This window comes from Podarcis raffonei, chromosome 15, assembly GCF_027172205.1.
Source record: "Podarcis raffonei isolate rPodRaf1 chromosome 15, rPodRaf1.pri, whole genome shotgun sequence".
In the NCBI taxonomy this organism is placed as follows: Eukaryota; Metazoa; Chordata; class Lepidosauria; order Squamata; family Lacertidae; genus Podarcis; species Podarcis raffonei.
The window spans coordinates 32,353,745-32,368,504 of NC_070616.1; the positions used below are offsets into that span (position 1 = coordinate 32,353,745).

At 41.3% G+C, this 14,760-nt stretch overlaps 1 protein-coding gene across 6 annotated transcripts in view; it reads left to right on the forward strand.

Moving 5' to 3' along the window:
• CDON (cell adhesion associated, oncogene regulated) overlaps positions 1–14,760 on the forward strand; it is a 119,592-nt gene that overhangs the window by 72,321 nt on the left and 32,511 nt on the right. For all 6 annotated transcript variants that reach the window (XM_053367825.1, XM_053367823.1, XM_053367828.1 and 3 more), the window contains 2 exons: positions 13,251–13,387; positions 14,393–14,665. In XM_053367825.1, coding sequence (XP_053223800.1) covers positions 13,312–13,387; positions 14,393–14,665 — 349 coding nt within the window. In that variant the 5' untranslated portion in view covers positions 13,251–13,311. The remainder of the gene's footprint in view (positions 1–13,250; positions 13,388–14,392; positions 14,666–14,760) is intronic.

The following is a 14,760-nucleotide window of genomic DNA, read 5'->3' on the forward strand; positions in this document are numbered from 1 at the left end:
TAATTGCCATTCTATTTGCTTACTAAAGATGACACACAATAATAAGAAAAAAGGCAAAGTTAGGCAGGCTGACACACAAGTAAAATATGACAGTTTCTCCACTAGTTTGGTAATATCTTCATTGGGACCATCCAAAATGTCACAAAGTGTAGCATACTTTTGAGTTCCCCAGAACTCAGCATACAAATAAGATGTTTACACAGAGATGAGACCAAGAGGTCAGCTTGTAGACTCAGTTACAAGATGGAGACTGCAGGCTAAATAACTCCCTCCCAGGTGCTTCAGATATCAGGTTACACACCTAGGATTCTGGAATAAATAAGCGATGCCATCTCCAAATTTCTGATAAATTAGAACCTGGCTTGTAACATATTTCTCTCAAAAATAATGAATAACAAAAAATTCTCCTGAAATGGTTAAAAATGTTAAACTTTTGAAATAATATTATGATTCTAAAGTATAATTCAAATTAGCTTGTTACACACATTGTATTTTTGTCCTAAATTTAGAAAATGTAGGTGTGTGCACACATATCCTGCCTTCATTCTTGGTTTGAAAAACTTCTGGTAAATTATTTGTTCTATTCAGTATCATAGATTTGTGAAAGGCTAGTACAAATATTGAAAATGCAAATTTAGTTGAAGGACTGAACCTTGGAAACCAACAGACTCACTTCTCTCTTCGCAAAGTACTTCTAGATCTGACTTTTCAAATCACTTTTGCAAGTTTCTCATCCGCAGGCATGTTGGAGGCCTAACTTCTTTTAATCTAGTAATACACAAAAATATAAGTTGTAGTTCCTGCCTTTTACATTAGGTTGTGACTAAATCAAAACATTATTTGAGCTCAATCCCTTCTTTTCTGAATGTAATTAGGAACACACTGATTCTTATTGCAGCTGGCAGCCTCTCACTATTGCCTTTTTCTTCATGTGACCCCCACGGTCTCGATGACCTTTCCTGGGGTTAGTCATAGGCCTTTTTCATTGTGATGGGCTAGAAGTGGCTCATGTGGAGTTGATTATTTCCTTGCTTGTCTGGTCTTTTTGGTGCCATAACTTCAAGTCATTTCCATTTTCTTCTCTGTTTTTGGCTGACCACAGTGAAAGGAAATGCTTTTGCTGGCGACAGGATCAGTTTACATGCTTGGCCGACTTGATTGAGCCTGTGAAAAGGTGGGGGCATAGGGTAACAAACCCCAAAGGTGCTATATTTCCTAGGTATAATTTGGTAGTTGGTAGTGTCTATTAAACATCTAAAATCTGCTTAAATTTACATTTCCCCGATTTTCCAGTCTCCCTTTCAGTGTTTAATGCACAGCAACTTTTTAAAAATCCCAAACCCACAGCCCTGTGAGAGAGAATGTATTAGTGTCAATTGTACATGAATGTGCATTGAGAGATTTTACAGTTCTCAGAAGAGTGAAGAAATGAACCCTGGGGTTAGCAGTTAAAATTGATGGGCAGCAAGTCAGTTGCTACTAGCTGATGTTTAACCACTCCTTGTAAACAAATAAGGCCTAGTGAATTGCATATGCCAGCTGTTACACTTGTATGCCTGAGTTCTGACGAAACAGCATGAAAACTGTGATCAAAGGCTTTGAGAATCACGGAGGAGCCAGTGACTAAGGAAATACCTTTCTTTAAATGATGTAGATGTCTCTACTTTTGCTTTTAAGGTGGCTCAGTGTGAAACTTAATGATCAATTTTCACTTTTAAAAACGTGTGCTGTTCCTGACAGATGTAGTGGAATCTAAATGGGTTTTCATTGATGCAAGGGGGGCAGTGTGACAAGATGTTTCTTCACACAACGTTATGTACAGATTAAGAGCATACAAAACTCTGAAATTGCAACAGAATGAAGTAAGCAACTTTCATAAGTTGAAATTTCTCTGTCATGCAAAATTTTAAAATCCTCCATTTTTCAAAGGCATTGACTTGCACTGGTGGTGTCATTTGCTGCCTCTCTCAGCTCTCCACCCCTCACTTCCATAATATGTAGATAGTACTGACATACATTCATGGATTTTTAAAGTATTATTGAAGCCTTATTTACCTAGGGATCCATCAGCCACGCCATCCCCGGACCTTGGAGGGAACAAAAGTACCAGGAAAGCAAAATCTTCTTTGGAGAAAAAGAGTTTATTGAAATCTGTGTACAAAGACATTTTGTACACAGAGACAACCAGTTGGATAGCTCCTGAAAATACACTGGCTGTAAATACATGGCATTTGGCAGGCATTCTTATACTGTAGGTACACATTTCTCCACCAATCACCAATTGCCAACCTATAGGTACACCTTCCTTCCACCAATCACCAATTGCCAACCTATAGGCACACCTTAGGAGGATAATCACGTTAAGCACGTTCCTTACCCATTTCCCTGTCTTTTGAGCCTACGTGGCTCCTCTTATTCTTTACTTGACCAGTGTCACAAGCCAAACCTGCTTAAGCAATCTTTATTGGAATCTAAAGCCAAAGCTTGCTCAGGCAATCTATATTGCAAACTTGACCAGTGTCACAAGCCAAACCTGCTTAAGCAATCTTTATTGGAATCTATATTGTGACAGAGCTAAACCGTCCCTTCCTTCATTCCCTCCTCTTCTTTTGGACAGCCTTCTGGCTCGTCCAAGGCAATAGGCTGGTATTCACGCATCAAAGCTATCACTCGGGGACCCATCATGCGCGACATTGTTTTGTGCACCATATTTTGCAAGCATTGCACCAAGCAGGGAATACAGAAGCAAAGAAGCAATAAAAATAAAATTGGTCCTAAGAGCATAAAAAAAACATTCCTCTGAGCCACCCATTTGGCAAAAGCTTATCTAGCCAAGACATATTCCATCCTTCCCACATTTGTACAGGGACGTGTGCCACCTTCTCAATACTTGCGGCTAGATTACGGATGGCTTCACCATGATCTGAAATATTGAAGCAGCATGCTCCCCCAGTCAGGTTGAGGGCAGCACAAAATCCTCCTTGTTTGGCCAGAATAAAGTCCATTCCCAAACGCAGCTGGAGGACAGCAGTGCGGGTCTCATCCAGCTGGGTAGCAACAAGGCGAAGGGCGGTGGCCGTTGCATTGGCCACAATCTCTACTACTGCCTGGAGTCGGATTATGCGATTTAGATTGTACATGGGCTCTCTGGCACCTGCTACTAACTCATCAGGGTTCCAGGAGGCCGGATCATAGTGGGCAATTATTCGCTCAGGTGGCCATTCATCCTTTCCCCACGTCTGCTTGCTCCCTGAGGCTATATTCATGATATCAACAGATCTGTGATTGCGATGGGGAAATAAGGTGGTAGGGAGCAGCCACATGGGGGGTAAAAGGAAGGCTGGATAACAATTGCCCCACCAACCGTTGGGGAGGTGGTGGAAAGCCTTTGTCCCACAAATCCAATATACAGGATCCTTGTTCTGGGTGGCCATATGGTCACCCATAGAACTAAAAGCTAAAAGATTTAAATTGGTGCAGGCTCCGCCACACTCAGTGGTATCAGTGGGGTTACACGTACACTTGCATGAGGAGCGCCCAGTAAAAGTTATATTGTGTCCAAGGGTGGCATTTTTGGTCTGGTTGACACAGAACCATCCGGGAATCCGATAAACCCGGAGGGGATAGGGATGATTCCAGTATGGGCCCCACTGGAATTTACTTCCAGTATACTGGATTCGGGTCCGATTAAGAGGCAACGGAAGCAGGGGCATGCCCCCAGCCGCATCCAGAGGTCCCAAGGCACAAACAAGGCAACGGGTCCTATTCTCCTCCTTAGCTACCATTTCTGCCGTTTGCAGCCAGCGGTTGTAAGGGTTGTGGATGCCCCGCGTGACCATGATACGGGTAATGTTTACCTGGGAGATCCAGGACCCTACTTCCCCCTGGGCCAGAGCGCAGGCGGGTTCCCCAACTAGGAAGAGAAGGAGAACTGTCAGTGGGATGGAGGAGGGACGCTTCTTCCCGCAAATTCTATGGCGCTCGTGCCAGCAAAAAAAAAGAGAGAGACATCCACGTGACAAGGGCAGTTGAGATAACTCCCACCCACTAACGCCAAGAATGCCAGGGCTCTTCCCACCACAGATCAGTCATGGTATGGGTCTGGAAGGGGGGTTGGGGTTACCCGGACGCTCGAGTTGGTTAGGGAAACAAGGTCGGGGATACCTCCAAGTGTCAAACCCTATGGTGTGGAGATAAAACCCCTCAATCCCCGGGGGATGATGGTACCCCTGATGGGTGGAGGATAACCTTGCCCCCCAAGGAGAGGGTACCCACGGTGGATGGGCCACTACACACCCACACGAATAGGTAGCCGCCTGTAAACTGCAAATGCTTGGTGTCAAAATCCCCACTGCTTCCTCCTCACACCATATAATGCATACTAAAGTTCGTTCAGGGTTCTGGACGTTATCAGGGAACAAAGGCTGCAAGGCTGGAACGTTGGAGGTGCTCCCGGCGGGCGCCCCTCCCATCCAATTATTCAGCTGTGCGTAGAGATATCAGCTTCCGGTGTGATATCAGCAGAGCGGTCGTCTGCCAGGCGTCTGGCGATAGTCAGCCGGAGGGAGTTCTCTGGATCTGGTGTAACTGTCCAGTCTGAAATAGCTTTCTTCACTCGAGTATGGTGGACCCACGGGGTGATGCCAGCAACCTTCACAGCAGTAGGTGTAGAAAGTAGCACAGTGTATGGTCCCTTCCAGCAAGGCTGTAGGGGGGGCTCGCTGCCAGTCTTTCACCCACACTTCATCACCTGGCTCGAACTGATGGAACCGTTCAGTTAACACACATGAGGTGCGAGCCTGGGTCCACCTGTTGAAACAGGAGAGAACTTGGGAGAGTGACTGTACATAGTTATTCAATTGCATATCTTGGCTAGCATATGGAGTTAACATTCCAGTCTTGTGGCCATAGCAATGGATAACTGCCACTGCCTCGGGCTCCCATACAGCATCCAGAAGGTTCAATAGAGCTTGTGGGTGGGCCACCTGGTTTCCTCTGGAGGTAAGCAAACCTCTTTCTTTCCATAAGGCTCCATGGGCATGTAAAGTCAGGAATGCATACTTAGAATCTGTATAAATGTTTATCTTCTGTCCCTTTGCCAGGCTCAGGACTCTGGTAAGCGCAGTTAGCTCTGCCAGCTGGGCCGATGTTCCAGGCGGGGAGTGACTTTGCTTCGATCACCTGGTCTTCCAGGGCTACCACTGCATAGCCTGCTTTCCGCTGTCCAGTCTCAACAAAGCTGCTTGACTAATCTTTCTACAAACTCTTCATTCTCATCATCCTCTTCTCCTTCTGACTCATCAGTCTTGGGTTTGGGCTGGGGACCAGCTCCTCCCAGTGCCTGGGGACCTGGGCCTGGTGGAATTGCCTGAGGGGCAGTTGGTGAAGCATAGGGTGGAGGTGGTTTAATAATTCCTCCCTCCTCATCTTCTGGGTCTAGTATCACTGGGGGCCTTTCTGACTTCCCTGCCGGTCGAACTGCACAAACTGTACTTTGTGGGGCGTCGCCTCGGCAGGCTTTCAACCATGATGGGTTCTTTTCTACATTGGTTTTCCAAGTAGAAATGTAGGGGATCTGGTCTGGGTGGACGTTCAAGATATTTTGATACAGTGGGTTGATTAGTTGCAAATTAAGACTGCCCTCCGATGGCCAATTAGTTTGTTGGGGCCAATCAACTTCACACAATGTCCTAATCCTCTGTCTTCTCAATTTCCCCAATCATCATGCTTTGTGGCTGCTTTCCAGTTGTTTAAAAAAACATTCCAGAGGACTATATTGGCTTGCCCCAGACCCCATTTTTTTTTTTTTTTTTTTCTTCAGATACTCTGCTCCTAACAGGTTGTAAATTCTTTCACACTCCACACACTACAGCCCTACAATCGCTCGGCCAAGGGGGACACTAAGCCCTGGCCCACACTTGACAATTCAGTCACTAGAGTATCTGACATGCAACATACAACATACAAAGCACATCAATATAGTTTCAACATGTAACACACTAAACACACCAAAATAATTTCAGCATGCAATACACAAAACACACCAAAATAATTTTCCCTCCTTCTTCTGTTCCAAATTTTTGCTGGTGGCACTCTCCTGCACAACCAGTCCCCCCCCCTTTTTTTTTTCCTGGTGGCTGGCACTCTACTGCGCAACCAATCCCCTTTATTCCTGGTGGCCCACCTGCCACGCCCTTTTTTCCCTTCCTGGCTGCACTCTACTGCATAACCAGGTGAGGCTGATCAGGCCTCGCCCTTTCCGTCGGGCTGCCCTTTCCGTCGGGCTTACCTTTTCCGCTGCGGATTCCCTTCCCCTCGGCGCCGTCCTCTTTGTTTTTCTCCCTCAACAAGATGTCTCCACTGCAGGACAGTGTGGCTGGCTCCCCCCACGAAACAGGCGGGGTGCGCACGGGAGCCTGCAAACGCTGCTGAGCTGTTCACCTTGGTTGAGCCTGGCCCTCCGGTCCATATTTGGGGAGGGGGCTTATCCCGGACGAGCCCCCAAAGAAATGAAGCCTTATTTACCTAGGGATCCATCAGCCACGCCATCCCCGGACCTTGGAGGGAACAAAAGTACCAGGAAAGCAAAATCTTCTTTGGAGAAAAAGAGTTTATTGAAATCTGTGTACAAAGACATTTTGTACACAGAGACAACCAGTTGGATAGCTCCTGAAAATACACTGGCTGTAAATACATGGCATTTGGCAGGCATTCTTATACTGTAGGTACACATTTCTCCACCAATCACCAATTGCCAACCTATAGGTACACCTTCCTTCCACCAATCACCAATTGCCAACCTATAGGCACACCTTAGGAGGATAATCACGTTAAGCACGTTCCTTACCCATTTCCCTGTCTTTTGAGCCTACGTGGCTCCTCTTATTCTTTACTTGACCAGTGTCACAAGCCAAACCTGCTTAAGCAATCTTTATTGGAATCTAAAGCCAAAGCTTGCTCAGGCAATCTATATTGCAAACTTGACCAGTGTCACAAGCCAAACCTGCTTAAGCAATCTTTATTGGAATCTATATTGTGACAGAGCTAAACCGTCCCTTCCTTCATTATGACAAGAAAAAATGTACCTGAAGTGTGTTGAACACTGTTGAGTGCCATATAGATGGATTATTATTCATTCAGTTAATATTCTCAAAGGGCAAAGAAGCTTTGTTGTAATTCATCTAAAGCAAATTAGCCACTTATCAAAAGCTCATTTTAGAGCTGGGGTAACAAAAGCAATATTGTCTGGCTTCTAGGAATGGAATCATGATCTTACTAATTTTTGCTTCTTTTTTTTTTAAACTTGGTGCTACTTTAGTGGATGATTTGCTTATTTGTTTAAGCACATCAGTAGAAGGGCCTAAAATATATTCCATTGCAGACATCACTAGATATATAGATGGTACAAAACAATGTATGTGCAGAAAATGATCTGAAAATATTTGTTTGAATTGTGATGTTAACTGCAGAATTTCCTGCAAATATCTCTAAAAATATTGTTCACTCATTTGACTGGAAATTCTGAACTAAAGCTAAATATAAATAGTGATGATTCGATTCTGCAGTAAATTTTCCAGCTCTGAATTTTGTTCACTATGGACAGTTAACATAGTAAATAAGGAATAAGGAATGATCCAGGTTTTGGAATATTAGAAATTGTGATTAATGTCCAAAATAATATTCTGTGACTGAAATAAATGTAACATCTCATGCTGCCTCTTTCTTGAAGATTTACAACTTGTATAGATGAGCAGACTTCAGTCTGTAGACTCATTAAATCTTGACCTCTTGAAATGATCAATAGAGATATCAGTGATGACAAATGAAAGGACACCTGTCACTTAACAAAGTTGTTGGCCTTTCCTTTCATCTTCAGGCTGAGTTTCAGTACTGTGGTTACCCTGGTAGATGACCTATGCTGTTGTAGAGATCTGGGTACCATGAATATTTATCCCCCCCCCCCGATCTTTCAGTCGACTTTGATACCATTGATTATGGATGTTGCTGGGAGGTTCAAGAAGGTGAACCTGGGGAACTGTTCTTCTGTTTAGCAGATTAATTGTTGTAGGGTCCTTCCAGGATCCACACTGTCTCCAGGGTGATAATATATACAAGAATCATCAGAGTGAGATCAGCCCCAATAGGCATATGGTACACACTTCCATTTATGTCTTCCATCTTAATGACATGATTCTTCAGCTTTACTGGGCAGTTGCCTAGGGTCAATAATGCACTGATTAAATCCAGTCAAGTTGGTCATAGTCAATATTTCTCTGAAATGAAGTGAGACGAGTAACTATCAGGGACATAGGGACCATCTCCTAGAGGCTGAGGTCCCTTTAGCCCCCCCCCCATAAAATATTTGAGGGAGGCGGGCCCTTGAAGGTTGATTGGCATTGCCATTCAAATGGCGTGCATGTGCCATGTCATGTGATCAGTTATGCAGGTTGTGGCTTACCTGGGCCCCCTCAATATTTTATTCAAGTTGACACCTGTGATCAGGGAGGGTGTCTTTTTAGTAGTGGCAACCCAGGTAGGGAACTCTTCCCAGGGATATATGTGTGTGTGTGTCAAGTTTGTGGTCTTTTCAGTACAGTGTGAAGACTTTGCTGCTTATTGAGTTTAATGGCAATTAATATTGGTTGGTTAGACTGTCTACTTATTTTTACTTTTAAAAAACAAAATATTGAACTTGTTAGAATTCACCTGCTTATCTCTCAGTATGATATATGAGGGACTCCATTCTCCTGTACAGACTTGCAGTTACTGCAGTCACTCACTGCAGTCTGCAGATGGAACCCTCCTGATTGTACCATGAACCACAGAGATCCAATTGCTGGTTGTACAAGGAAATCCTTCTCTTTTGTGGCACCTACCACATGAAATGCTCTTCTCACTGAAATCAGGGAAATACTAACCTTGGGGTGTTTCTGCCACTGATTTGAAGACATATCTGTTCATCTTTTCCCTGACCCTTAATATTACTAATACTGGCCATTGGGATGATTGTACTGATTATTTTTATTGGATTTGTTGCATTTTATTATTGTGTGAGCTGCTTTGGTATTTCTTTCTGTAAATGAAAAGTGGAATAGAAATGTTTTAATAAACAAACTGAAAAATCTACCCGCAATGCCCTTTTGCATTCTACAGAGGAAAAACCCATCTCTGTGCAAAAGAATATGTGAACACAAATCTGACACCAGAAATGACATTATGGGGGGTATTTCTGTAAATGACCTCAAAGTGCCCATCCTAAAGCAAAGGGATTTCAGAGGCAGAATAGTGTTCCAATGCCAGAACTTCTGTCATCATCTACACTTTGAGAATTACCACTGTCAAGTATGTAATGATCACTGTCTATGTTTTCTGCATTTCATTTTCCTTTGACCTCAGTTTTTACAGTCCCTCTCAATGGGGTATATGCGTGTAAATATGTGTGTATCTACCTGTAACTTGAAGTAACACTTCATATGTTTGATGAGGTGGACTAAAGACAACAAATACTTATGCCAGAACCACAAAAGACTAACACAGCTGTTACTTGGGAAATGGTTAGAATTCTACTGATGTTTGATACTGCTTTGTTTGTAAGCTGCCTCATAGACCAAATGGTAGAAAAGCAGAATATTTTGCTGCCCTCAAAAATAGAAATGCTTTTGTAAATAAATACCGTGCCAAAATGTAGTTCATGATGAGTGCTTAGCTGCCCTGATTGAGGTGATCCTTAAACCAGAAGCCCTTTGTGTTTGTGAATTACTGTTTTCTGTTAGAGAAATTAACATACATGACATTTTGTTTTATATGGAATCTAATCTGCCAATAAGAAATAAATTCAGGACAGAAAGCCACTTAAGTGGTTACTGGATGAAAAGAAAGTGGGAGTAAAGAAATTCTTTAATAAGCCATCATAAAGTAAACTTCTTGAAAAGCAAAATAATTTATTTTCTCTTATTAAACATGTTGCTATAAATAGTACTGGGTGTTTTCTGGATGTTCAGTTTTATAGCAAACAGTAAAATTTGTGACATGTACAAGTTGTGTGAATCTGCTTCTTCTACTTTTCACAATACATTTTAATAAGCATTCATGCTCCACTGAAAATTTAATATGGCAAGCATTCAGGAATCATGGATTTTTATAAGGCATTGCCCACCACATTAAAACTTACCTTCAAAATATATGGGCTAGAAACCTAGGTCACACCCACAACTTACATTTAAAGTTCGTATACTGTAGTAGTAGTAGTAGTAGTAGTAGTAGTAGTAGTAGTAGTAGTAGTAGTAATTTTTATTTATACCCTGCCCTCCCCAGCCAAGGCTCAGGGCGGGTAATGGAGAATCCTGGGAACTGAAGTTTGCTCAGGGTGCTGGTAATTGCAGGTCTGTGAGGTCAACACCTTAAAACAAACTACATTTCCCAGGATTCTTTGCAGGAAGTCATGGCTGTTAAATTGATATGAGTGCTTTATGGTGAGGGTGTGACCTTGCTCTTTTAGAATTAAAAGCATTGGAGAATGTAACATATGGTTGACTTCACTTGTAAGTGTAAGTATGCTTTGCCCTCTATCACTAGCCAGAAGAGTGAGGACCACTGGGAGGTTGTACCCCCTCCATCCCAGAGCACCATGGCAAAGGGAAGACTAGCCTGGCCCTAGCCATCAGCCATATTTTCTTTCCATCTCCCTAATGGAAAGAACTCTACACCAACTACGAGGACCTGTGACTGCAGTTGTATGAAGAAGATGCCACTGGCTTCCCTCACTTACCAGAGCACTAAGGACCATTGAGTTAGTTTCACAGGTTCTATTCCAGCCAGAATATTCACGAGGGAAGGCCAGTGATCCTAGGTGTCTTCATTCTGGCAGTATCAAACTGTTGATTTTCCTCTACCCTTTTCTTCCTCTACCTTTTTCTTTTAGTCCCTTCTGCATGTGTGTCTCTCCCTTTGTAAAACTTTCTTTCATTTGTGCACAGTGCTTACCACCACATGCATTGTCCAATATGAGCCATTTTGTAGCCATTTTTGAGAAGCAGGATTAAGAGCATAAAGCCTGACTATGTAGCAACAAAAAACACAAAAGTCCACTTTAGACTGTTTATTTCATTGGATGGTTTCTTGTGTGAATACAACTGATGTTTTGTAAACCATGTTTCATTTAATACAACACCGATTTTTAAAAATAAAGACACTCCTAGAAAATCAATACATTAAAGGGCGTGTATAGCATAGATATGTATATGGTCTACTGGATGACTTTTGAAATTTTTTTGTATACAAAGCCTGTGAAATAACTGGGTAAAGTTGATAATGTTGAGTGTAGTTTCAACTACACTCTTTACATAAATAGATGGTAGAAGGATTTGGCAGATAGAGAAAACACTGCTTCTCATCCTTTTAAAGTTCTCTAAATGTTTACTTCTCACATGCTGCTCAGGTGGTTATACTACTGAATACATGAAAAACAAGCAAATGCACTCTTCTATACAGTTATTTCCATCTGTACAGCTTGAACTCTAAAGGATCACAAATAAAAATGAACTAAATACCTTGGATTATTTATGTGAGTTTTTCTCTTTTCAGTAAGAAAATTACCCAGCAAATGGTAATATAAAATGTTGAGTTCCTGCTGGTTGAGTATAGTTCACTTCTACATTGAACATTCTAATGCAGCAATTATATACCTCATTTTATGCCATTTTTAAAAAAACCTTTCCTTACTAGACATGGAAAATAATTGACAGATTTGGTGCTAGCAATACCTCTGGAGTAAACAAAAACACTACAGGACACCTTTACACCCACCCACCTCTTTAGGCATGTTGTTCATCCTAAAATGACTTTCAGGAACACCAGAACTGTATTGCAGTTGGAAACAGTTAGTGAAAAGTATGCAACATCTGTTTAAAACAGAGTTGAAAATGTAAATGCAGTGTGTTGAACACATGCAAAGACTTCACTCCTAAAAACTGAATTCCCTTGAGCAACTTGGAGATCTCTTATGGCCTTCTTTGGTAAGGAAAGCAACATAGGGCTCATCCACACTTCTGCTTGTGTTGTTCCTAGAAAGCACGGGTCTGAGTGGTTTTCCCCTTGCCCCACTCCTTTCCAACTGACAGAAAGGAAGTAGGCCTTCCCTCAAACGACCTTCAGTGTATCATTCTCACGACACCATCTGTTTGGCTGTACCATATTACATCTTATTCATGCAATCTTTCTGGCCTCATCTTACTGTCCCATCAGAATGCTTCTATTCTGCAGGCATTTGACATACCTGATTAATGAATTTAATGTGGCAAACCCTTGTTTTAGATTACTTTTATCTGCTATGTCAGCCTTTTTAGCAACGTTGCTGCTGCTGCTGCTATATTGGTTTGTGGTAGTAGTAGGTTTGATTTTTTCCTGTTTTTACCTATTGTGTACTGCCTTTACAACAGCAAATGCATTGGAAGGGCAGGTTAGAGTTTTCCTAGCACTGAGAGATGCTGAGGCGAAACCCAGGAGCTGGAAATGGAACAAGACAGTTTCATACCTGAAAAACAGATGAAAAACAGTATTAATAAAATAAATACCTAAATAGTATGCTCCAATGTGTGTCGCTCCTTCCTTCTTGTTAGTATAAGTATGTGGAAATGGTACTGTAGCAATTATGGATTGAAGAAATAACCAACCTTATTTTTAGATCTTAAAAACTAACAAAAGCCAACTAGACAAAAGACATCTGAGAGAATTTCCTTTTGTAAAACAGTTATCATATTTACACACTTGTAAATATTAAAAGATGAAAGATTTATACGATCTGAAGGAGGGGAGGGGGGTTATTGGTTTATTTTATTTTTGTTCATTTTAAAAATGTATTTTGTGTACTTAATCTTGTTTTTTATGTTGTGAAACACCCAGAGATCTATGGATGTAGTGTACAGATTGAGTAAATAATAGTGTGGCCGCCCCTGCTCTATCAAATAGCATTCCAGTTAAGATATGACAAGTGTCCACTATCTGTACTTTCAAGAAACCATTAAAGACATTTTTGTTCTGATAGGCTTATCCAGGTGGATAAATGGGTCTTTACTACAAGTGTTCACTTGTTAGGATTTTAGTATTTTTTTAAATGTATTTGTTTTTGTGTTTTAAACAGTTTTTAATTTTCTTATGTGTAAATCACATTGAGACAAATTATACTTAGAAGGCTACAGTATTAATAAATGAATTGTAATAATAATAATAATAACATGCCTATTCTTTTGTAGGCTCTTCAGTGATTCTCATTAATCTGAAGCTCTTTGCCACAACACTTTCTAACTTGGCACTATGCATCCTGATCCTGGACCTTTACAAGAACTACTTTTTCTTATAGTTACCATTTGCTTCTCAACTACAGCTTCAGGTAAGTTCACCTTCCAAAACTGTCATATATACCTAATGTTCTCCTCCAGACATTTTGGTGGTTGATCTCTGTTGCCATGCCCCTATATCATGTGCTCCTCACTTGGGCACAACCTAACCATTCGAACTGCCAACCTTCTGATCGGCAAGCTCCAGGCTCTGCGGTTTAACCCACAGTGCCACCCGCGTGGATACATGCCATCAAAGACTGCCCACTAGTATGGATTCTAAAGAGAGATACAGTATACTTACAAGAAGCAGAAAAAGTGAGCCACATGTGTGGATCTGTTCATATCAATGATACAGACGGATAAATTGGATCAGAAAGACCTTCCTGGATATAAGTACCTGAAGTGTCTGTTAATATCTGATAATCAAGCCAAAATATTATATTACTTTCTGTATTTAAAACTGAGTTTTTAAAAAATCAGTCTAAGGATTTAGAATTAAACTCGATGATACCACATATGGTGATCAGAGGTCGTTGTATATTAAATAGTATGGCTTCACTGTAATGAAAGCGGTTTCTGCATTGTCAGTCTAGCACTGTACTTGATTTTGAGAGTGGTAAAAATGCTCATATTGCGCTAAGGTTTAACTTCAAAATAGTTTTCTGTTCCAATCTGTAGTGCTTATGAGTAACAAATGCACAAATATTGAGGTTGGATATAAATTTAGAAATAGTATAAACTGGTCTGTATTTGTAGGAGATACATTTTTTAAAAAATTCTATGGCCCCCCCCCATGATGTTGCCTATTGAAAATCCTGACACTATTTTATATTCTTTTGATTGTTGTGTTTTCTATATTGTACCTTTATTACATATTTCTTTTGCATCAATACGTATTAATGTTTTCCACTGCTTTGGGGACCTTTGGGCTAAACTGCAGCACTGTATATATCCTGCAGCATACCAAATGTTTAGTCCACATTTTCATACATACTCAAAACTGCTAACAGCTAAAGGAATTGTTTGCACTGAGTGTGTGTGTCTTTCTTTTCTAGACTTGATTCCTCACTTTGTTTCTGAGCCACTTTCTACCATCCAGAAACCTGGTGCAACTGTAAAGCTTCATTGTACTGCTGAGCCCTCTACAGCTCATGTAGCTTGGCTATTCAATGGAGAGAAATTACACAAGAAAGTGGAGCAAGTAGACTCACAGCCAGGATACCTTACAATCTTCTCCCTTAGCCCTTCAAATTCTGGTGTATATCAATGCATAGTCAATAACAGCATTGGTGCAATTATCAGCAGGCCTGCAACAGTATCTATTGCCTGTAAGTTATAGTTTTATTTCTGGTAAAACTGAGCACATTATTCTTTTATAACGTTTCCTTTTATTTTGTCCATTTTTTTTGTTTGCCACATCCAT